General features: G+C 33.9%; 2 protein-coding genes and 1 long non-coding RNA gene across 53 annotated transcripts in view; 2 read left to right on the top strand and 1 right to left on the bottom strand.

Moving 5' to 3' along the window:
• The first annotated feature begins 811 nt into the window (after window positions 1–811).
• Window positions 812–9,304, top strand: dicp2.1 (diverse immunoglobulin domain-containing protein 2.1). 2 transcript variants are annotated; one of them, XM_087280019.1, is made up of 6 exons: window positions 812–1,003; window positions 7,653–7,949; window positions 8,027–8,338; window positions 8,512–8,550; window positions 8,872–8,949; window positions 9,099–9,304. In XM_087280019.1, the coding sequence occupies exons 1-6, from the start codon at window positions 949–951 to the stop codon at window positions 9,131–9,133; spliced, it is 816 nt and encodes a 271-aa protein (XP_087136145.1). In that variant the 5' UTR covers window positions 812–948; the 3' UTR covers window positions 9,134–9,304. The 2 variants fall into 2 exon arrangements, with proteins under 2 accessions (XP_087136145.1, NP_001245155.3); NM_001258226.3 differs by having other exon boundaries at window positions 909–1,003; window positions 7,650–7,949; window positions 9,099–9,223.
• A 41-nt stretch (window positions 9,305–9,345) lies between these two features.
• Window positions 9,346–12,940, top strand: LOC147833922 (uncharacterized). Its single transcript, XR_015507339.1, has 2 exons — window positions 9,346–11,236; window positions 11,279–12,940. It is a non-coding gene; the product is annotated as an uncharacterized LOC147833922 (long non-coding RNA).
• Window positions 11,565–22,873, bottom strand: part of limch1b (LIM and calponin homology domains 1b) — a 207,495-nt gene continuing 196,186 nt past the window's right edge. For 25 of the 50 annotated variants that reach the window (XM_087281245.1, XM_087281248.1, XM_087281246.1 and 22 more), the window contains 8 exons: window positions 20,837–20,977; window positions 20,675–20,757; window positions 19,398–19,486; window positions 18,434–18,521; window positions 17,874–17,957; window positions 16,450–16,558; window positions 14,953–15,055; window positions 11,565–13,903 (listed from right to left, as the gene is read on the bottom strand). In XM_087281245.1, coding sequence (XP_087137371.1) covers window positions 13,878–13,903; window positions 14,953–15,055; window positions 16,450–16,558; window positions 17,874–17,957; window positions 18,434–18,521; window positions 19,398–19,486; window positions 20,675–20,757; window positions 20,837–20,977 — 723 coding nt within the window. In that variant the 3' untranslated portion in view covers window positions 11,565–13,877. The remainder of the gene's footprint in view (window positions 13,904–14,952; window positions 15,056–16,449; window positions 16,559–17,873; window positions 17,958–18,433; window positions 18,522–19,397; window positions 19,487–20,674; window positions 20,758–20,836; window positions 20,978–22,873) is intronic. The other 25 variants (XM_087281247.1, XM_087281252.1, XM_087281250.1 and 22 more) reach the window with 4 other exon arrangements.

Below are 22,873 nucleotides of genomic sequence, written 5' to 3'. Positions count from 1 at the left end.
CTTCCACTTAAGTATGGTGCTTCAACTTCTACTCAAGTCACTTTTTTGATAGAGCACTTGTACTTTTGGTCCCACTTTATATTAAGTGTCCTTAACTACTATGTACTTACCTCAAAAAAAAATAAATACAATGTACTTACTGTGTTTATAATGTATTTGAGAACACTTGTGGTGCTTTTGAGTTGGGATAGAGGTTGGGTTATGGACAGGTTTGGTGGTATGGGTAGGTTTAAGGGTGGGTTAAGGTGTAAGGGATGGTCAACAGTGTATTTACAAATCTAATTACAAAAGTTAGTTACAGATGAAATTACATACATGTATTTAATCAAGCATAAATACAAAGTAAATACATGTATTTACACAATAAGTACATTGTAACAAACTATTAATTGCTGTGTAAGTACATATTAGTTAAGGTCACTTAATATAAAGTGGGACCGTACTTTTACTTAAGTCTGGGTCTCTAGTACTTTATACATCTCTGGTCACAAGTTATAACGTGAAACAATGAAATCAAACAAGATGATTAGATATTTTAAAAAGCTAGCAATACAGTGCATCCGGAAAGTATTGATAGCGCTTCACTTTTTGCACATTTTTTTATGTTACAGCCTCATTCCAAAATGGATTAAATTTATTTATTTTCTCAAAATTCCACACACAATACCCCATAATGACAATGTGGAAAATGATTTTTTTTAATTGATGCAAATTTATTGAAAATAAAAAACCTAAAAAAATCACGTACATCAGTTTTCACAGCCTTTGCTCAATATTTTGTCAGAAATGAAGAACCAGTTATTTTGGGTAATAGTGGAATATTTCTTGCATCATAGGGTCATACTATGATCTGTCTTATTAAGGGAAGTTGGCAGAGAAGGGGCTGGTGACATTTTAAAGAAGACACTATAGAAATGCTAAAAAAAAGACAGACATAGAGACAGATGAATGACAAGGCATATGGACATGCTGGGACTGATCATTTTCTGCTCAATTCTCAAAGGTAAATCTGTCAGTAATGTTTGGGGTCAGGGTTTTCTGTATCCTTTGAAAAAACTGCTTTTATATTTATACTTTATTTGTATATTGTATACATGTGTTATATACATGCTACTTTTAAATACTGTTATGCTTAAAAAAGCCAGGATTTTGTGTTAGCCCTAACACTGCTGATGAACTTACTTAGTTTGAATAAAATGAAAATATAGTGTTATATGCACTTTATTTGAACTGAACAAGTTCATCATTAGTTTCATCTACAGTGAATGCAGAAAGTATTCATATCGCTTGACCTTTTTCAAATTTTTTATGTTACAGCTTTATTCCAAAATGGATTCAATTCATTTATTTACTCAAAATTTTACACACAATACCCCATAATGACAATGTAAAAAAAATAAAAATTGTTTTTGAAATTGTTGCAAATTTATTAAAAATAAAAAACCTGAAAAGTCACATGTACATAAGTATTCACAGCCTTTGCTCAATACTTTGTTGATGCACCTTTGGCAGCAATTACAACCTTAAAGGGCCATGAAACCCCCTTGTTTCAGCAGGGTGTTTTCACACCTCTACTTTGGAAAAATTCAGAAAAGTGGGCGTGTCCAGCTCTGTTTAGGGGGGAGTGTCGAAGGAAGAAAAGTGGGATGGTGTGGGAGTGTCTATTTGGGCGCGCACGAGTTTCAGAATCAAAATACACACACACACACACACACACACACACACACACACACACACACACACACAGTAGAAAGTGATGGTGTTTAACCTACAAAGACATCTGTAGTCGAATTATTTGCCAAATTATTAAATGGTGGACTTTAACTGCAGTTTGGCTCTTTCATTCAGGGAATTCATTCATGCCGCTCGCGACAAACGCGATATTTGATTTGAGGAACTGCTCTAAGCGTGTATTTTTCATGCAATGTTTGATACCGCACGGCGAATGAGAGAAAAAAAACCTCTGCATTTCCCGGAAACTTAGATGCACACGGCAGGTAGCGTCAGAAAGCCTACACGAGGTTAAAGTTTGGTTGTGGTGCTAACATGTTTATACTCGGTGCAATGGTTAACTTAGTTCGATACAAACAAACTGAATAAACAAAGAGCGCTTTTCACTCACTTACCAAATCTGTAGAGACAGGACAATCACCAGCAACTAGAGCCGCGTCTTTATGAAGAGGAGACTACAAGCGAATCCGATCTCAGCGTTTGCATATGAGAACAGCTTTCAGGTAAACAATGTTCCTCCTTAGACACGTAAGTTATTGTTGTCGAGCGTCGCGTACACTGTTAATCCACACGTGAGTCCAGATGAGCTCTCACAGAGAGAAAATGAAAACGAAACTTAACTGCAGCAAACTATAAAAGCAACACTTCACGATTGTTTTGCCAATACAACGTGGTGTGAGTGTCGTCTAAACACTGTGACAGTAATGAATATTAATGAAGTTGCACAATAGAGTGCGCTGATTGGTTTGAACCAAGCCTTACTCATGCATTAATGCAACACACTGTAAGACGTAATAAGACACACTCTGGCACAGACGCCCAGTCTGCACGCTGGAATACAACACTATTATGTCATGACCGTGACGCAGCTTCAAAAATTCGTTTCAAACCGGAAGTACGAATTTGCTTGAAATAACGCAAAAACAACCAATTTACACTTTTTAGTGAAATATAGATGTCCTAATAGTGTTTTTAGCTGTGTGGGACACATATACGACTGTCAACAGCTCAAAACATGTGTTTTGGTGTTTCGTGACCCTTTAAGTCTTTTTGAATATGATGCCACAAGCTTGGCACACCTGTCTTTGGGAATTTTTGCCCATTCCTCTTTGCAATAGCTCTCAAGTTCTATCATGTAGGATGGAAAGCGACGGTGTACAGCCATTTTCAGAGATGTTTAATAGGATGTAGGTCTGGGCTCTGGCTGGGCCACTCAAGAACATTCACAGAGTTGTTGTGAAATCACTCTATTGATATTTTTGGTTTAATTGGTGGATTGCTGCACAGATGGTTGTCCTTCTGTAAGGTTCTCCTCTCTACAGAAGAATGCTGGAGCTCAGAGTGACCGTCTGGCAGAGGTGGATAGTAACGAGTTACATTTACTTGAGTAAATTATTGGGTAATGAGTACTTTTTGAGTACATTTGAATATGTGTACTTTTACTCTTACTCAAGTAAATTACCGGAGAAAAAAATCATTACTCTTACTTCGCAACATTTGACGGCGTTATTACCAGAATATTATTAAAGAGGTTGTGTCGCGAGAGGTTGCTATAGAAATAAATCTCCCGCTTTCGATTAGAGCGTGCACGTGTCTATAATAATGGCTGAATAATGGCTGAAGTCTAGAAAGACGTGAGAGTTTATACTGTGGTCCCACTCGCTCGCCATCTGCGGTTCCGAGAAGGACAGTTACATAATCTGTGCAGTGAGTTTATCGGATCACGTCACCCGGCCTCAAGTTCAGTCTATGTTTTTACTCCAAGATGTTAACAAGAATAGTTTCATAATGCGATGCACGCATCGAACTGACATCGCAACATATACATGAGTTACATCACAGACCTGAAAAAACACGTAGTGTTAGGTGGCAAAATTTTCCATATTTTTAGACCTTATTAATGGTAACTATGTGATAAGTACAGAAACTGCTGTTTAATGAAATAACCAATTAGCCCTGCTGTCACAAACACCAGCGATCGTAACTCTTTAGATCGCTGTATCTTACACACAATAACCATGGACTACAAATCCACCATTTCTGAACTACATTTTCATACATGCACTCCGTTTCACACTCACACATGCCTCCTCATTTAGACTGATTACACTCACACCCCCTGAGGATTGTCAACAACTGATTACACACACTATTTAAGCAACACACTCACTCATTCACATTGTCGAGTCTTGTTTTCTGTTATAGTGACAATTCAACGCGTTTTCTAGTCTTGTTTACCCATGTATTTATCTTGCCTTGTTTATCCGGATATCCCTGTCTTCCGCCTGCCTTCCGACCTCTCGCTTGTTATATTGACCACGATTCTGGACTGCCTTTATACCTCTGTTTGCACCTGTGTTGACCATTGCTTGCCTGACTCCGAATAAACCTGCAAGTGGATCCAAACTACAGTTGTCTGTGTCACTCCCCGTGTTACACCTCCACACATTTAGCTATTAAAAATATAACATTTAAACATTATTTTTTAACGTATAATTGTTTTAAAAGAAAGATTTTACCAACACATTTCTATAGTTTTAATATCTCATTTCTATTAACTGATGATCTTTGCCATGATGACAGTACATAATATTTGACTAGATATTTTTCAAGATACTAGATATTTCGTCACCTTAGAATTATAAGGTTCTATCTGACATGTTTGTCAAAATTGAGTTATTGACATTCTTATTAAATGACAACTCATTTACATTATGGGATGTTTTTTTATAAGTTGTTTACATTTTAATAACTTTATTCAAAAAAATCAAATGTTACACACATACTGTTTGCTATGTGGATTGCAAAAACTTTAAAGCTAAAAAAAATCTCAAAATCATTCAGAACACAGTTAAAACCTTATAATTCTGAGGTGACGATTTTTCAAGTGACATTTAAAGGCTTAACAAGGTTAATTCGACGAGCTATAGAGTAATTGATGGTTTGTTCTGTAGACAATCAAAAGAAACATTTCTTGAGGACCTAATAATTTTGAGCTTAAAATGGTAAAAAAAAAAAAAAAACATTAAAAAATGTTTTTATTTCAGCTGATATAAAACAAGTAAGATCTTCTCCAGAAAAAAGATACTATATATATGAAAGTGTGAAAGTGTGTGTGTGTGTGTGTGTGTGTATGTGTATATGTATATATGTATATATATATATATATATATATATATATATATATATATATATATATATATATATATATATATATATATATATAGGGATGTGCGGAGCAGCCGGTATTTGTATTTGTATTTGTTGAGGGGGGAAAAGTATTTGTATTTGTATTTGTATTTGTATTCGAGTAAAATTCAAAATGGCGCAAAAATATATATTTTTTCTATTACACTTCTAATTTACGTTATAGTGAAAGTATTGTTTAATTATACCCATTATATAAATTATAGATATGCAATATTGGCTGTTGTTTTTGAACATGTGATAAGAAATATCATTGAAAAGAAAATAACACAGAAGCCATTATCTCATCCATGGTTAAACCAACAACTAATAAAATACCATTGTGAATATTATGAACCCCACCACCACCGTTCTTGTTGAAGGACACTGAATAGACAGAATAAAAACAAATAATACTTCAAAAAACTGTTCTTCTTCTGAAAGAACTTTTTTCCAATGGACAGAATTCCAAAAACTAATATTAACTAAATAAATCTAAATAAAACCCTGCCCGGGAGATCTGGCAGAACAAAAGTATTCTATATAATACTAAAAGATACAGCCCTGCTATTATCATCTGCCAGCCACAAAAAAAAGACACAAAGTTTGTTTGTTTGTTTTTTTTATGTTTGAAACTGACTTGCTGGGGCAGAATGTGGCTGTGTTGATGCTTTTAGGATGCTTTTAGTGCATGTGATAATACATTACATAGAAGGTTGCGCGGTGCTCTGTTCAGTGAGAAGGGCTCTCTATGGCAAGCCTTTTTAGCATTTAAATCTTTGTTCTGACTCCATAAATATATTAGAGATATCTCTAATTATATTTTGACTAGTCATAATTATAATTCCACTACTCAGAATGACAATTAGACATATCTGCAATTACAATTGTACTAGTACGTAATCAGATGAATTTTGACTAGTAACAATTGTAATTGATATCTCTGAGTTTTTACTAGTCATAATACATTTGGAGATATCTTTAATTCATCATATTTAGAGATATTTACAAATATATTTGAAGATATCTCTAATTAATTTACTAAAAGTCTAATTACAGTTGTAGATATCTTGAATTGGATTTTTGACTAGTCAAAATTCATTTGGAGATATAGTCAAAACTTATTTAGAGATATCTGCAAATATTTTTCAGTGGAAGTCAATGGAGGAATATGACTAGTCTATCATAATATATTTGCAGATATTTCCAATCTGACTAGTCGAATTATAATTATGACAAGTCAAAATATAATTAAAGATATCTCTAAATATATTTATGGATAGTCTGAACAAGGTTTAAATGCTAAAACGGCTTGCCATGCGCTCTCACCCAGTAGCACAGTGGAGAGTTCTCTAGTTATATCCTTTCAGTCGTTTGTTATGCAGTGACATGCAGTCAAATATTTCGCCAAACAGTCCTTAGGGATGCGGTGACACGCAGTCAGATATTTTACCGGACAGATCCGCCACTTTTGGCGCGCATAAACAATCATAAAGCCCTCGTGCTGCAGGAATGAGGAGGTCTGCTAAAGGCGCGCAGCTGACGTGCAGTGAGGGGTTTGCGTCTTTAATAAACTACGGCAGTTTGCGATCACTGAACAGTAAGAATGATTAATAAATCCATATGAAACAACCCCTTAAAAGTCACGTCTCGCTTTCAGTTTCGGGCTTTGGCGCGTTTTGCCTCTCTCTCTCTCTCTCTCTCTCACTCACTCACTCACGCGGGCATGCACTGTGGTCTCATGAGGAAACGCTGCTTTTTGATATAGTGTTTTTCTTGCTCCCGAATACAAATAATTTTTCAAGTATTTGTTCGAATCAAGTATTCGTAAAAACACGCTATTCGTGTCTTTCCGAATACCGTATTCGGGTTCACCCTTAATATATATATATATATATATATATATATATATATATATATATATATATACATACACACATACACATATAGTGTATATATATATATATATATATATATATATATATATATATATATATATATATATATATATATATATATATATCCTTTGTCTTCATGCTTGGTTTGTGCTTTGACATGCACTGTCAACCCTGGAGCCCTATATAGACAGGTGTATGCCTTTTTAAACAAGATTATTAGACATTAAAAAAGCGAGCGATTGCTCCATATTTTACATTTTTGTCCAGAGAGGTCATGTTTTGATTCTCAATTGGTCTCACGCAGTTAAGTGGTGCGATTTTGCAGGTCAGAGTTCACCAAAGCTTGAACTTTCCAACACAGCTTGCGTTTCAGGTCTGACGCATCCGCATGTGTATGAATGGAAGTCTATGGGGAGAAAAGTGCAGTGTGACCGCAGATTAATCAGTGGAAACAGAATGTATCTGAGCTCAATTTAGAGCTTCACGGCAATTTATAACATTTAAAATAATCACACATTTATTCACAGTATTATTATGGAGTATTGTGTGTAGAATTTTGAGTAAATTACTTAATTTAATCCATTTTGGCTGTAACAAAAAAAAAATGTGGAAAAAGTGAAGCACTATAAATTCTTTCCGAATACACTGCATTTTAGATAGATAAAAGATATAGAGATTATAGTTAAACTAAAATTACAAGACAGAAAATAATTATTTTTTATAATATAACTGATTTGAACAGTTTTTATACGAAAAGTCAAGTGTATTTTGTATGTTGGTCAGAATTTCCTATAAAGCACAATATAAAAAACACACAAACACTTGTTGTTTCAGAAGCCAGTGGACAGAAAATTATCCACGTGTTCAGTAGTGATGCTGAGAATGCCACTCTGCCCTGTTATAATGCTTCTGCTGACTGCACATCAACCACATGGGCATATTATAGCAAAAGAGGATCACCAGGAATTGAATTATTTAGTAATGGAAAGATACATGACAGACTGAGTCTGGGCTCTGACTGCTCTCTGAACATCTATAAAACCACAACTAAAGATCTTGGAGTTTATACCTGTTGGCTTGGGGTTAAAGATACACAAAAAACTTTTGGCAATGTTTATCTTCATGTTCTTCAGGGTCAGTGATTCTGTTCATTGTGGTTGATTCATATTATAATAATTCTCCTTTAACATCAGGTGTGCTTTCTGTTTCAGTTTCTCCCTCATCTTCACAGACACAGATTAAACCAGGACGTTCTGTCACTCTCTTCTGTCAGTTATATTTCTGTTATGAACATTCTTGTGAAACTTTGCTCAGTAGTGAGGGACTTCAGCTCATCTGGGTAAATGAGTCTGGAGTAAATCTCCAAACAGACTCCAGATTTCAGATCTTATCCTCTGTAGATCACTGTAGCATCAGTCTGACTAAAACACTCCTCGATGAAGATGACAACACAGAATGGAGATGCCAGATTACTAAAGGATCTGAAGTAAAGACCTCGGTCAGCTATACTGTCTCATACCTGGGTAAGAAAATGAAAATACTTGTGTCTAACTTATTTAGCTCAACAATAATAACAAGCCAGAACTAATCCCATCTAACCAATACTGTAGTGTTTACTTGGGGTATTGGTATATTTTACATAAATTCCTATTAATACAATATGTCTTATAACACTTTCTTCTCTTTGTTCATCCAGGAGGTATTGAGATTGTTGGAAGGGGATTGTTAGTCAGAGGTATTTGAGATGACTATCATATTTACTGATATTTGTAGACAGCACTGCATTTGTACACAGCACCGTATAACCAGTATATTTATAACGAACATATAACTCAACATTCAGATCTTTTTACTAATTGCATCTCTGTTTAATGTTTATCATCTTTTTTCCTTCATATGTTTTGTGTTGTCACTTTATGTACGCTGGAAGCTTCTGTAGCCAAAACAAATTCCTTGTGTGTGTAAAGCACACTTGGCAATAAAACTGATTCTGATAGCAGCTTGTTTCATTCAGATAATGTATAGTTTCAATGACTGAGTTCTCTTCTTGCTGTAGGGATTATAATTATCATTGAGATGGCAGCACTAAGTTTTCCTACTGCTATTCTTCTATGGATCTGTAAAACGAGAGCTGGTGAGTTTTCAGACTTTTTTCACAATCTCTTGGCTCACAGCAAGCCATACATATGATCACATGCTGTATACACTATAAAAAGTAAAGAAGTATTCTTAATACATGATACAGTGTGAAAGGTTTAATATAATTATATGCTTTATTCACAGGAAAAAGAAGACATCCAGAAAACGTTGAGATTTAAATCATTTTCAATATATTACTTGGTTTTAAGAGTTTATTTTTCTTAATCATGCATTTACTCTTATTGACACATTTGCTGAATGTACCTCTGTTTCTCTCAACCTGTACCTTAAGACTGTATATATGGAGCTAGTAAATGTATTAAAAGTTCCTGATGGTGTACGAGATACAAGGTTTAGATTCTGTGCTGCAGTAAGGTTTTTTCTTTTTTTTCTGAGATAGTTTTAAAGTTGTTTTCTTGGTCTTTCATTGGTTTAACAAGTGTTTGATCTTGTTGATTGGGTTGACATTTCATCATGTTCTCTGTGTTTATTTAGTTTCTTTATTGGCTGACATTATGTTGGTGTTGGTTTGCAGTTGGTTGCTGGTATGGGTGGGATTCCTTTTCAGTCCTGGAGTTTTAAGCCTTAGACCGGCCCACAAAAAAAAAAAAAATTCTTGCAAAAATCTTTATTGATATTCAGTCCTTTGTAACACAAAAAATACAAAATAAAATATGTACACCTATATAAGTAACCCAAACAGTATTATATGTCTTAACACTGAAAATGAAAAAAACGAAATAAAAATGACTCATGGGAGGTTCAAACTCGATTTTGCAGCGTCGCAACCCACCGACCACTGGACCACACTGTTGCACTTTTATCTGCTGGACTCTTTTAACCACATTACTTTCTATTGAAGGCTTTTTAGCCTGTTTTTAGAATTCTGATCAAGTTATGTCAAATTTATTACTGTAGTGAATCATCTGATTTTCACTGAGCAGGTGTAATATTCATTATATTAATTATTCGAATTCTTATATTCACTAAGGTGCTGCTGTTTGGGGTCAAATGACAGTTACGTTATCAATAACCTGCAGGCTGCATTTTTCTCATGGGGCTCAGAGAAAATAAATAAAAAGAGCAGAGCTGTGGCAAAATAATGAATAAAAAGAGTCAGGCTCTGGTCAAATAAATAAATAAATCAATGAAAAAAGAGCGACTGCTGAGAGTGCAAGCCAAAAAATGGACAGGCCCATCGGGAATTGGCTTCTGATAAGCCAATCCGGGCCTGGTTACTGCTATGCAGTGGTGTAAAGTAACTAATTACAAAGATTTAACTTACATTAATTGAGTAGTTTTTCTCAGGAATTGTAATTTACAAAGTAGTTTTAAAAATGTGTACTTTTACTTTCCCTTGAGTACATTTTTTAGAGCTGTATCTGTACTTTTACTCCACTAATTTCCTTCAACCTGCAGTCACTACTTCATTTTTTCTTGTCTATGCTATGTTTTGCACTATAAAATAACTGTTCAAAAGTAGTTGATTATTTAATTGACAGTTATTGTATCTGACCTTATACAGTAGCTCTAATGTCTAGCTGTAAACGATTTTACTGTATATTCCTACATGACACGTTTGATATGTTATTTTTTTTCAGAAAACAGAAATAGGACAGGGGAAGTATTAACATAAGCATATATGGTCAAAACCACTTCAAATCTTTTTTTTGTTAAATAATTATTCCATTGTATTAATTGTCACTTTTATTGTTTTTATTTTCAAAAATTTGACATGACATGATTGCTCATCTCTTGAAAGATGATACGGGAGAACAAATAGAGGATGCAGTCCTCCCACATAATCTTTTTCTAGACCTGGTAGTGCAATGGAAGTTCCCTATTTTTATAAAAGAGACTGGCTGCAAATTTTCCTATAGCCTTATAGATGCTGTCACAGTCACTTATCAAGCAGAATCCAGCATGAATCTCAGAATGAAATGAAATCACAGTTTATTATATCAGTTTATAAGACTCGCACCTAGAAAGAAAGGATGGCAACACATCCAAATCTTATTTGAAAATAAAAAAGTAAAGGGATTTCATTTACATTTAACAGACCTTACTGTAACTGAAACTGATTTGTTTTTCATTAGTTAATGGTCAAATTATTTTATTACATATTGATTATGTATGGTTGTCCGCTGTTCCTCAAATATGCAGTTAATTAGGGTGGCTCGGTGGTTACAGCAAGAAGGTTGCTAATTTTAGTACCAGCTGGGCCTGTTGGCATGTCTGTGTGGAGTTCTCCCTGTGTTTACGTGGGTTTCCTTTGGATGCAAGTTTCCTCCACCGTTCAAAGACATGCAGTACAACTGAATTAGATAAACTAAATTGGCTGTAATGTGTAAATGGGAGAGTGTTTGCTTGTTTTCCAGTACTTGGGGTTGTTTTTGCAATGAGCATAAAAAAAAAGCTTTCTGCAGTGATGCCTTAGAATAACTAATTTTCCTAAAAGAACCATTTTGTTTCTCTTAACCTAAAGCAATTTAATAAATGTATTAACCTTTGAGGTTTATATAAATATAACATTTGTTCAAGTACTAATTTTGTCTATTTAAAATTTGATTCAAAACTGCATGTTTATGAAAAAAACGACAATAGACACACTTCAATTTTTCATTATTTTATTTATAAACATACAGTATACTGTAAAGCTGTTGCATTTGAACATCAAATTAATCTATTTTTGGATAGTGTAGATTTGAGATTTGAATAACACAATAAATATACCTTAGATTTAATATATATTTTCCAAGGTAACTATTTCCCTCCTAAACAACATATATCTTGCCTGGCTAAAGCCTCGGCCCTGTGTCAAACCTAAAGTTATGACGAATTAAACATAAAATACATGACATGACCCGGAGCGCAGAACTGCTGGCTAAATAAATCAATAATGACAGAAGATGAAATAGCAAACAAAACAGTCAAACTGTTTTTCGTGATCAAGAAGTCTTCTGTTCAGGTACATAAGATGAATGTTCTAACAGTGGTAGCCCTAAATCAAGAGTTACATTTAGCCAGTGAGTGTGTTACGATGAACGGTTTACATTTGTATTGCTTTGTCATGTTAAAATTCAATCATTTTCAGAATGAAACTAAAGCAATATATTTTTAAACACATTTTCCAAAAATGAAAGCAAAACAAATGTTATATTTGAGGGGGGAAATGTATGTTCAGTGGAGTTTGGCATATAAATAAAAAAATGTCCTGTGAAAATGGCCAAACTAACAAGATTCAGCCAACAACTATTTTACAATATTGGCAGAAAAGTGGCGATTTCATTCGTAGTAATGATTTTTAAAGGAGACTTGTCCCCAAATCCCACTACTAAACTCAACCATCATTGGGGGACGAGCAAATTTTACTAAAATATACGAATGTGATCATACAAATTAATACGTGTCAGCAACAAAATCTAAAAGTTACAAATTTCTGTGAGATTGTGTTGGAAATTTCGAGGTAAATACTCCATTATTTTTAAAGAGCAAGGTGCAGCTTTATCCATAAGATCATACATGACCAAAAATAAAAGCCTAATTTTTCTATGAGTGTAGAAACAGTCTTTGGATCCAAACGCTTCCTCTTTTTAAGTTTTTCATTCAGACGTTGCGTCTCTCTTAAGGCACAATGCTTCAGTGCAACAACTTCCCAAACCATCAATGGACTGAAGGACAGTGATTCGCATGAAAATAAGCAGCTGTATGAATATGTCTGTTTTCTTGAAGCTCTCTTTTTACATGCATCTGTATTTATATCAGCTCAAATGTATAAAAATACATACTTTGCTCCAGAAATACAATGATCAGGGGGATACAGTGACTGTGTTCCCTTAATTACAGATTACTTTTTTAAATCTTGAGGCACTATGAATGCTAACAACTTTTTAAAATAAGGACAAACTCTCCATTATCCTAAGAGTTTGGACATTTTAAGTTCAGATGTTTAAAAGGAAAACTCAGCTTTTCTTTTTTTTTTTTTTTTGAAAATAAGATTTTAATTCAAGTTCCTGCGGGTAAAATAGTTTCGCTTTACCATTTTTTAATCTATTCAGCTGATCTCTGGGTCTGACAGGATCAATTTTAGCTTAGCTTAGCATAGACTATTGAATCTGATTTAGCATTAGCTCACTCAAAAATGACACTGCAATGGCATTGCACCTACTGCAGCCATGGTATTAGATAGGTTAGATACATGATATAGCCAAAGTTCTTTGATTAATAAAACTAAATGAGAGTTCCTAGCCATATTAAGCTAGAAAACAGCAAGTCTTTCTTATTAGTCACGATGTAGCTAGAAGAGTCAAGCTTTAAATAGAAGAGTCAAGCTTTAAATAAAAAAAAAAATATTGAAACTATTTTTTTCTTTTTTAATGGAGATGCTAATGGTCTAATATGATTCAGTGATCTATGCTAAGCTAAGCTAAAAGTGCTCCTGCCAGACCCAGAGATCACCTAATTAGTAAAACTCAACTGTGGAACTGTAGGGCACTTGTTTTCTAAAAACATGATGTGTACTTTTAATCTTTTCAAAGAATACTGAGAAATAATTAGCCATCAACTACAGTGCTCAGCTACAGCATTTGAGGAGCAAAATGAAGAGAAATACTCAGATTTTTAAACAAAATATGAATGGATTTTAAATTGAAATTTGAATGCAGCTCCTCTTTAGTGTCATCTATAAATGGCTGAAATCTGTAGACAGTACAAAAACTAGTTTTCAGCTGACAAAAGGTTTTATTATTCAGCTATACTGCCAGAAACCTTTTTTTTTACTGTAGTCGCATGCTTTTCTTTGTGATGGAAAAGAAAATCTGACTTGAAGACATTGCAGTGGTTTGATTTGAAATGTGCTTGTATTAACATATGCAAACTTCATGAGTATTATGGGTGGATTTCTTGCTCTCAGAATTGGTGTTTTCACAATGTAGTGGGTTGACCAGCAGCTGAAAGACAAAAGAAGTTACAAGAAAATAATACATAAGTAATCCTCTGAACAATGAATTCAATACTAAGTGAACCTGGACCTCAAAATTTGTCTTATGTTGCATGAATATGCCAAAAATACATTGGATTGGTCAAAATTATTGATTTCTCTTTTAAACCAAAAAACGATATGATATTAAAATGAAAGGTCATCTTCCATTAACATATTTTTCCCACTATAAATTGATAAAAACTAAATTTTTAGTAGTTATGTGCTTTGGTTAACTTGGACAACAATTAAAGTCATTTTCTCAAAATGTTGATTATTATTATGCTTCAGATTCTTGATTTTCAAATAGGAGAAAATATCATCCTATTCCTACAAACCATACGTAAATGAAAAGCTTATTTATTTAGCTTTCAGGTGATGTATACATCTCAATTAAAAAAAACAAACTGACTCTTATGAATGGCTTTGTGGTTCACAATCACATATTATCATGCAGTTCTGCTAATATATTTGGGACTACCCAGGCTCATTGGAAAAACTATACCAATATTTTTTTATATAGAGTAAAATTAAAAGCATAGTTCACCCAAAATTGTATCTGTCCTTATTTACTAATCCTTCACTTGTTACAAACCTGTTTGACTTTCTTTCTTTTGTTGAACATAGATGAATGTTACAGTACTGAAGAATGTTGAACAGAAAAAAAAAAACAGCCACTGACTTCCATAGTATTTTTGTTCCTACATTTCCCCCAGCATTCTTCAGAACTTCTTCTCTTGTGTTCAACAGATGAAAACAAATCATTGAAGTTTAGAACTATTTGACTGTGAGTAAATAATAAGGAAATTTTCATTTTTGGATGAACTTTCACTTTAATAATAAAGTATTAACCTTTTAGTGCTGTTTGATTTTCTTTTGATGAAACATAAAAACATTTTTTTAATAAAAGTTGATTTGTTTATGTGAAAAATGTACATTCCTTTTAGTGTCACTTTGATGTCAAGATGCCATGACTTTCACACTGCAGCACATTTAAGTGAATGTGTGTGTTTGACTCACAGCGGGAGCGGATGTAGCACTGATGGCAGTTGAGCAGACCATTTCTGATCCTCACATCTGTTCCTGTGCTGGTGTCACCCAACTGACCCTTACAGATTCCACACTTACACAGAGAGAGAGAGAGAGACAGAGTTTGACAATACGTAGTATGACAAAAAAGAAAACATTATGCAAACATTTGTTATCACTAAGTCAGTGTGTTCAATCCTGAAATGTGCTACTTTTATCTTTCAAAAGTGGAGGATGGAAAATCATCAGTTTCATTATTATTATTATTTAGATATTAGATATTATTTAGATATTTACATTTTTATAATGCCCCAAAGCATTTCTGTTTATAAAATGCTGATCTTTCATTTAAAAATCCTAAAAAAAGATGGTCAAAGTCGTCACAGCTCCAGCATTATATTTAAAAATCTATTTAGATAGAAAACCTTTATTATAACAGTTTGTACACTATCATTGTTCAAATAAATACAGAAACATTATAAAAACTTTTCTAACCCCATTTTTGAACAGTAGTGTTTGTGTTTGTTCTCTTGATAATGCAGTAAATGCTGCATTTCTGACATAAAATAATACTATATAACACAAACTTGACTATTTAAGACTGGTCTTCTTTTAACGTTCTTACATATATCTTGACAGTCCACACACACACACACACACACACACACACACACACACACACACACACACACACACACACACAAACACACAAACACACACACAAACACACAAACACACACACACACACACACACACACACACACACACACACACACACACACACACACACACAAACACACACACGTTTCAGCAATTTTCCTGTGTCAATATAGCAATGTGATCATTTGCAATAGTCACATCGTGAGTATATGTGAGTCTGGATTAAAATTAATTATTTCGCAAGCATTTTTGAGACCTGTAACCATGTGAGGGTTTTAAAAGCATTCAGGCCTAAGATATTGTGCTGTTTGTAACTTTGACAAATTAATAATGATTGAATTGCTTTTAAAATGAAGACTATGCAGTATTATTTTACATTTGATTATTTAATTTCTGTATACCAATATACAGTTTGACTTCAACTGTCAAACAATCAAACTTCAAACAATCAAACACAGTTTTTTTATTTTATTAACTTTTTTCTTTATTGATTTTATCAACACTTGTAAATTGTTTCTTGTATTTTATGTACTCCCCTAAAAATTCATCCCAATCAACTCTTAAAAATTTATTCCAGATAGTTATTCAACTCATCTAGTAAAGTTGTATTCATATCACAATATATAATTGCAGAATAAAAAAAATATTGCAATATTAGATTTTTCTAATATTGTGCAGCCCTAATATAGTATTACATATTTATGTTTATATTCCAGAATATTCATCCCTTGATGCCTCATCATAAACATGAAAAAGCCCTAGAGTTACTAGCACCTCAGTGATAGTGGCTTCTTAGATTTTGTGTGTGTTTATTGCGTGTACACATACCTTAAAGCACTGGATGTGAAAGTAAAGGCTGAGAGTCTCTATAATCATGGCCGCACCTTTGCCAAGTGGGTGACCACAACTTGAGCACAGTTTCTTCCCACTGACAGACCTACACACACACACACACACACACACACACACACACACACACACACACACACACACACACACACACACACACACACACACACAAACAAATGAAAATGAATCCACTGTAAATAATCAACAACATATAATCCTTGTCAGACACTAGCAGACATAAACAAAAAAAAAAACAACAACAGCGGTTGAACAAAATGGGAGCTTTTGAATGCAGAGCAGAATGGGACATGCTACTGTATATAATGTATTGATACTGATGGTTTACCTAAAAATTTTTGAGTTTCTTTCTTCTGTTGAACACAAAAGAAATAACTTTGACAAACGTTGGAAACTGGAAGCCACTGATTTCCATAGAATTAGTTTTTCCAGCTGGATGTCACTTGCTTTGTTACCATCAACTTAATTGTATGCACATTTTGGATATGTGCATTAAAAAACAGTTCATGGAAATGCCAAGATGAGCATAAACTTTGTAAATGCGTATAAAAAATGTATGCACAACTGAGTAGATTTTTATTTAATAAGGAAACATGTGCATAAACTCAACGGAATCACTTTTACCGAACAAATTACAGTATCCAGTATGGTCCAGTATTCTCTGGTTGTTTTATTGATATTCTTTTATTGTACAGTGTCCTTGAGTTGGCAGAATGGCATTTTGAAATAAAATGTATTATTATTATTATTATTATTATTATTATTATTATTATTATTATTATTATTATTATTATTATTAACTGTTTCATTATTAGTGTTATTATATTATTATCTCCAGAATTGTGCTCTGCGTCTCATTCTTTTAAACGCCATCATGCATTTATTGCATCTTCTGAGGCGCAAGTAATTTATTAAATAAGGAAAAGATCCACACAGCTTCTCCTACAGCAGCAAATTCCATATTGATTTTTGATATTTGGCGTCAGTTAATTAGGAAATGACAATTTTGTTCTCTTTTGACTCATTTGATGGGCATCTTTTATGCGATATTGACATCTTTTATGCGATATTTCAGTTTTGTGCATACATTTAATTTGCATCTTTGGATAAAAAAATATAGCTGATGATTACCACTGCAACATTTTTCTAAATATCTTTTTTGTGTTTTTGTGTTTATCAGAAAAAAGGAAACCAAAAAGATTTTGAACATGAGTTCTGAAAGTTTTCATTTCAGGGTGAACTATACCTTCAATAATGTCAAGCATATTGACTAAAATACTGACACAGAAAAATCACTTCATTTCAAATGTCATTTAGGAAACAGGCTGTTTGTGATTGTGTTGTTTTTGACCTTTTGTGGTGAACTCATGTCAGAGAAACTGTACCTGTTTGGTGATGGAGGTGCTTGTGTGTCTGTGAATGAAGGTGATGTTGATGGATTTGGCCCAATGTTCTCTATAGAGTCAGACCTGAGGATGGAGAGCCACATGCAGTGTTCAGCCCTCATTTCATGCACACACACACGCATGCTCAGAATCATTACACCTGGGCCATGAGGATGAGTTCAACAAAATCATAGAAAATCATACAAACTTTGAACCCTGCAAAAACAAAATCAATGACAGAATAGATAGCGCACACAGACACGTGTTGGTAATGGTGGTTTACCAGGACTCTTCAAAGACATGACGCATTTTATGCTGTAAAAAACACTTATTATATGGCCCTACACCACCGCTTACTCTAATCACAACCCTCCCAGGAATCCTGTGGTAAATTTTCAATGTCAAAAGACCCGGATAAGTATGAGTTTTAAGCATTTTGAATTACAAGGACATAAAGCATGTCCTTATAAACCACCTTAGGTCACACCCATGTCATTACACAAATGTTCTTGTAAACCACCAAGATTAGTACACACACACACACACACAAACACACACACCTCTTGCGTCCACCAGGTTTTGGTGGTGTTGTATTCTTCTTCCATGTCTCATTCTGTTGGGGTATCTGTCTATTGCCCAGTGGCATATCTGTGAAATTACAACAGTGATGAAAACTTAAACAAACAAATAATTTTCATAACCCACAACAATACAAGCTCAGCTACACATGGAATAACATGTTTATGTACTATATAAACAGACCCAAGACATTTAGCATAACATCTATTTAACAATCTATTGTTTTAATAATATTTATTCACTTTATTTTATGGAATTTTAAAGTGCTATACCATGCTCAATCCTGTTCCTGGCGATCAACCTTCCTGCAGATTTCAGCTCCAACCCTGATCAAACACACCTGAACCAATTAATTAGGACCTGAACAGCACTGGATAATTACAGGCAGGTGTGTTTGATTTGGGTTGCAACTGAAATCTGCAAGAAGTTAGATCTCCAGGAACAGGGTTGAGCGCCCCTTTGCTATACAATATTAATATAACACACCAATTGTGTTAAAATACATTTTCAAACAAATATAAAATACTAATCAAATCACTTTTATTGTCACTTCATCGGCAGCATGTGTGCTATGATGAGTGAAAAGCTTAGGTGCTGGCTCCAGACAGTACAAAATGCAAATAGTGCAAATACAACGACATTACATACAAATATACTAGTATATAAAGGACCAAATATATTCAGTTCCAATGATACCATCAGGCTGGAGAAATAAAAAAATGCAGTGTACTGTAATACCAAAATGTAACCACTAGATGACTGTATAGCCCTATACAGATTTATATACTGTATATCACAAGAGCAGCTCACATGCTCTTATAGAAAGCAATTTCCAACCAACTCCAAGTTTAATCCTATTAAGTAACAAGATATGTACCAATCAGATATAAAATAATTGATATAATTCTAAGTTAAATTGATGATTAATTGTAAATAGTGACTCACCCTGACTAGACTGTAGTGTTGGCTGCTTATCTTGGCTCTGGTCTTCTTGTCCTCTCTGACCAACTGACCCACAGCTTTGGAGGGGAGAACTGATATGTGAAAGAATAGGGAAAACAACAACATGTTTAATTATATGTGTTAATATGTTCAATAATATGTTTAATTATAACAAAGGGTTAAACAGTTGACCTAATATTTAAAATTATAATTTGTCAAAAAAGTCTCTAGAACTTGAACTTCACTATTGAATAAATAGGTAATAGACACTTTTTATCTAACAAATCTGACTTTTTCACAGTAGCAAAGCAAGAATGTATTCAGAGTTGTGACATTTACTTAGAACTGCAAGACATACACTTTGATTTTTGAGTTTACTCACAATATTTTGACCTTTTATAGCTTTTATTGGATGATTTTGTGAAAACACTGACACTGCAACAACAATGGTTGATTAAAGATGTGTGGATTTTTGTGTGCTGATTTTCTTTACAAAGTGATATCCCCTACAACTGGTCTAGCATGCATTTTTTGTTTTGTCAGATTCATGATAACATTGCTGTATGAGTATTTTTGTAATTCTCGAAACTCGAAACTGCTAAATATAAAGCCTCTATTCTGAGAAAAAAATGTCATATAACCTTTTTTTTTAAAATTATATATATATATATATATATATATATATATATATATATATATATATATATATTATTGGTCTCAAGCTTCCAGACATTGGTTATTTTTACTTTCTGCTTTGCGGTACTTCAGCTTGCTTTGGTTTGGTTAGTTTACATTTCTCACTGCAATTTAGTACTGTTTAAATTAGGTGGAATGACAAAATATGCTACCCATCAAACTGTGCTATCAGTGCAAATTTTGACATGGAGCTGTGTGATTTGAAGCCATAATATCGCCTCAACCTACCCCAAACTCTAACCCCAACTTTAGAACTTTTCAAATATAGTGATGATAGCAGTTAATAGTAAACGCAACATAAACAAACAACTGTGACACAAACTATGCGGTCTGAATAGTAAAGTGACACTGGCAGTTATGATTCACTTAGACTAATCAGTAATCAGCAGTGTGAATATGTCAAGTTTTGGTAACAGTAGACCTTGTTTGAAATCTTCCCCCATTTTGAACTGTTGTTGTACAAAAAATTGTTCCACAGAAACGTAAGTAACAGCTTACAGGTGTGAAATGATGAATAATGGCACAATTTTCATTTTTGAGAGCACTTTTCCTTCAAGTTAATTCCTAGAGTTGTAGTTCCAGACCTTACTGTCATCTGTAAACTCTCCGTCTTTCTTTGTGCTGCTTCACTGATGCCGTTTTCCCTTTGTCTGCAGTTCTCAGAACTCTGATGGAGTGAGACACAGTCAGGGTCATTCACATAAGCATCAGACACTTCCCTTTAATGCCCTTCCCAGAAGTCTTACCGGCTGCTTCTCCACTGGCCCCTGCTTATATTCCCGATCGGGCTGGGAGTGTAAAGTGCTTTGAGTTTTGGGAAGGACTGGCGGTGCAATTGGTGAGTGTGGGGTCAAAGGGGTCACAGTCTCTTCCAGAATCTTCTGCTCCTGTAATGAAGAAATAACACAGTTATTGGCAATAGCTTTTATGATTTATTACATACTTATTAGATGTTTGAACATAGAAGTATTGACTAAAACAAAGCTAAACATCAGTGAAAATCTTAGACTAGACTAAAATAAATATATAAGTCTGTTGATTCATTTCATAAAAAGTCTATTTTTGGACTATTGTTAGATTTCTATTAGATTTTCACTGACCAAGTTTAATCTAGTTTAAAAAAAGAAGTCAATGTTTACACATCTATTAGACATCTATTAAACACTAAATTGCTTAATTACACAATTGCTGAGTTACCTCAGATAATTGAGATTTATATTTCAAACCATTTTATGATTATGATGATGTATCATAGTAAGTATGATTTAATAGGGAAAAACACTGGACTGTATGTATATATATATATATGTATATATGTATATATATATATATATATATATATATATATATATATATATATATATATATATATATGTGTGTGTGTGTGTGTGTGTGTGTGTGTATGTGTGTGTGTGTGTGTGTGTGTATATATGTGTATATATATATATATATATATATATATATATATATATATATATATATATATATATGTGTGTGTGTGTGTGTGTGTGTGTGTGTGTGTGTGTGTGTGTGTATATATATATATATATATATATATATATATATATGTAAAATATTTTACATTTGAGCATGTACAAAATTATTTATATCCTTTTCAAACTGTTACAGTCTACGGGAGAATCCAAAGTTCTGTTTTAATCAACAGGTGAAAAACAGAAGCTCTCTGTGGTTGGTTTGTGGACAGTCATGGCTAAAACAAAGCAGCGGAAAAAGCAGATGGGGCGAAAATCTCAGCGGACGTGGTCGAGAGCTAAAAGTGACACTTGTACTGGCCAGGGTATAGTGAAGGAGGTAAAAAAAAAAAAAGATTCAAGGATCCCCACCAGGGCCATCCTGATGAATCTGAGCTCTGCTGGTGGGAACATCTCAAGGCAGACAGTCCAACGGACCCTACACATCGCTGGGTTCCACAAACAAAGACCAAGGACGACATCACTTCTCCAGAGAAGACACACAAATGCCCACTTGGACTTTGCAAATGCTCATCTGCACAAAGAAGATTTGTGGTCTTCTGTTTTATGGTCAAAAATTGAAAAAAGTTAAATAAAAATGTAATTTTTTGACCACAATAATGCAGACTTCATGTGGTGTAATAAGAGGAGACTCATCCCATCACACCATCCCCATTAATAAACAGGATGATGGGAATCTTTCATTTTTTTCAGTTGTTTCAGGGGGTTTCAGTTGGTAGACCAGAGAATCTAATCAAGGAGCAATACATCAAAATACATCAAAATTCTCAACAACAACATCAGGCAGTCTACAAAATAAAAAAAAACTTGGCCTTGTGCACCAGTGGACATTTTAGCATCACAACGACACAAACACACAGCAGTTAAGTCCTGACTCAAGCTAAAGATCACAGTGAGCAAGAAGACGATAAAAGCAATTATAGGAAGTGTTTTATTGCTGTAATAGCCAATAAATGCTTTTCTATTGATTATTGAGAAGGGCAATGACTTTTTGAAATGCCACTTTTTGCTCAGACATAAAGAAAAGCTGAAAATTTTTATTTTTATTTTATTTTAAATATTATGTATTTAAAGTAACATCATCTTTCATCAACTTGATTTTCCTAAACTCATTCTGTTCTCAGCTGAGAGAAGGTATTGTCTGCAACATTGTCAAATATAAAGTAACAGTGCAAACTAGATTTGCATGTCCACAAGGAAGTACCAATACTTACCAGGCAGCTGTTAGACTGTTTATTAGAATTACATCCTGCCACATTAATATCATTATGTAGTTCGCTTTAAAAGACA

Source organism: Danio rerio, chromosome 14, assembly GCF_052040795.2.
Source record: "Danio rerio strain M-AB ecotype USA chromosome 14, GRCz13ab, whole genome shotgun sequence".
Lineage (NCBI taxonomy): Eukaryota > Metazoa > Chordata > Actinopteri > Cypriniformes > Danionidae > Danio > Danio rerio.
This window is presented reverse-complemented; position numbering and strand designations above follow the sequence as displayed.

Coding starts and splice junctions, on each gene's coding strand:
- dicp2.1 (NM_001258226.3), top strand. CDS start 949: ATGACAAGGCATATGGACATGCTGGGACTGATCATTTTCTGCTCAATT. Junction 1,004..7,649: donor TTTCTGCTCAATTCTCAAAG/GTAAATCTGTCA, acceptor TTGTTGTTTCAG/AAGCCAGTGGACAGAAAATT. Junction 7,950..8,026: donor TTATCTTCATGTTCTTCAGG/GTCAGTGATTCT, acceptor TTTCTGTTTCAG/TTTCTCCCTCATCTTCACAG.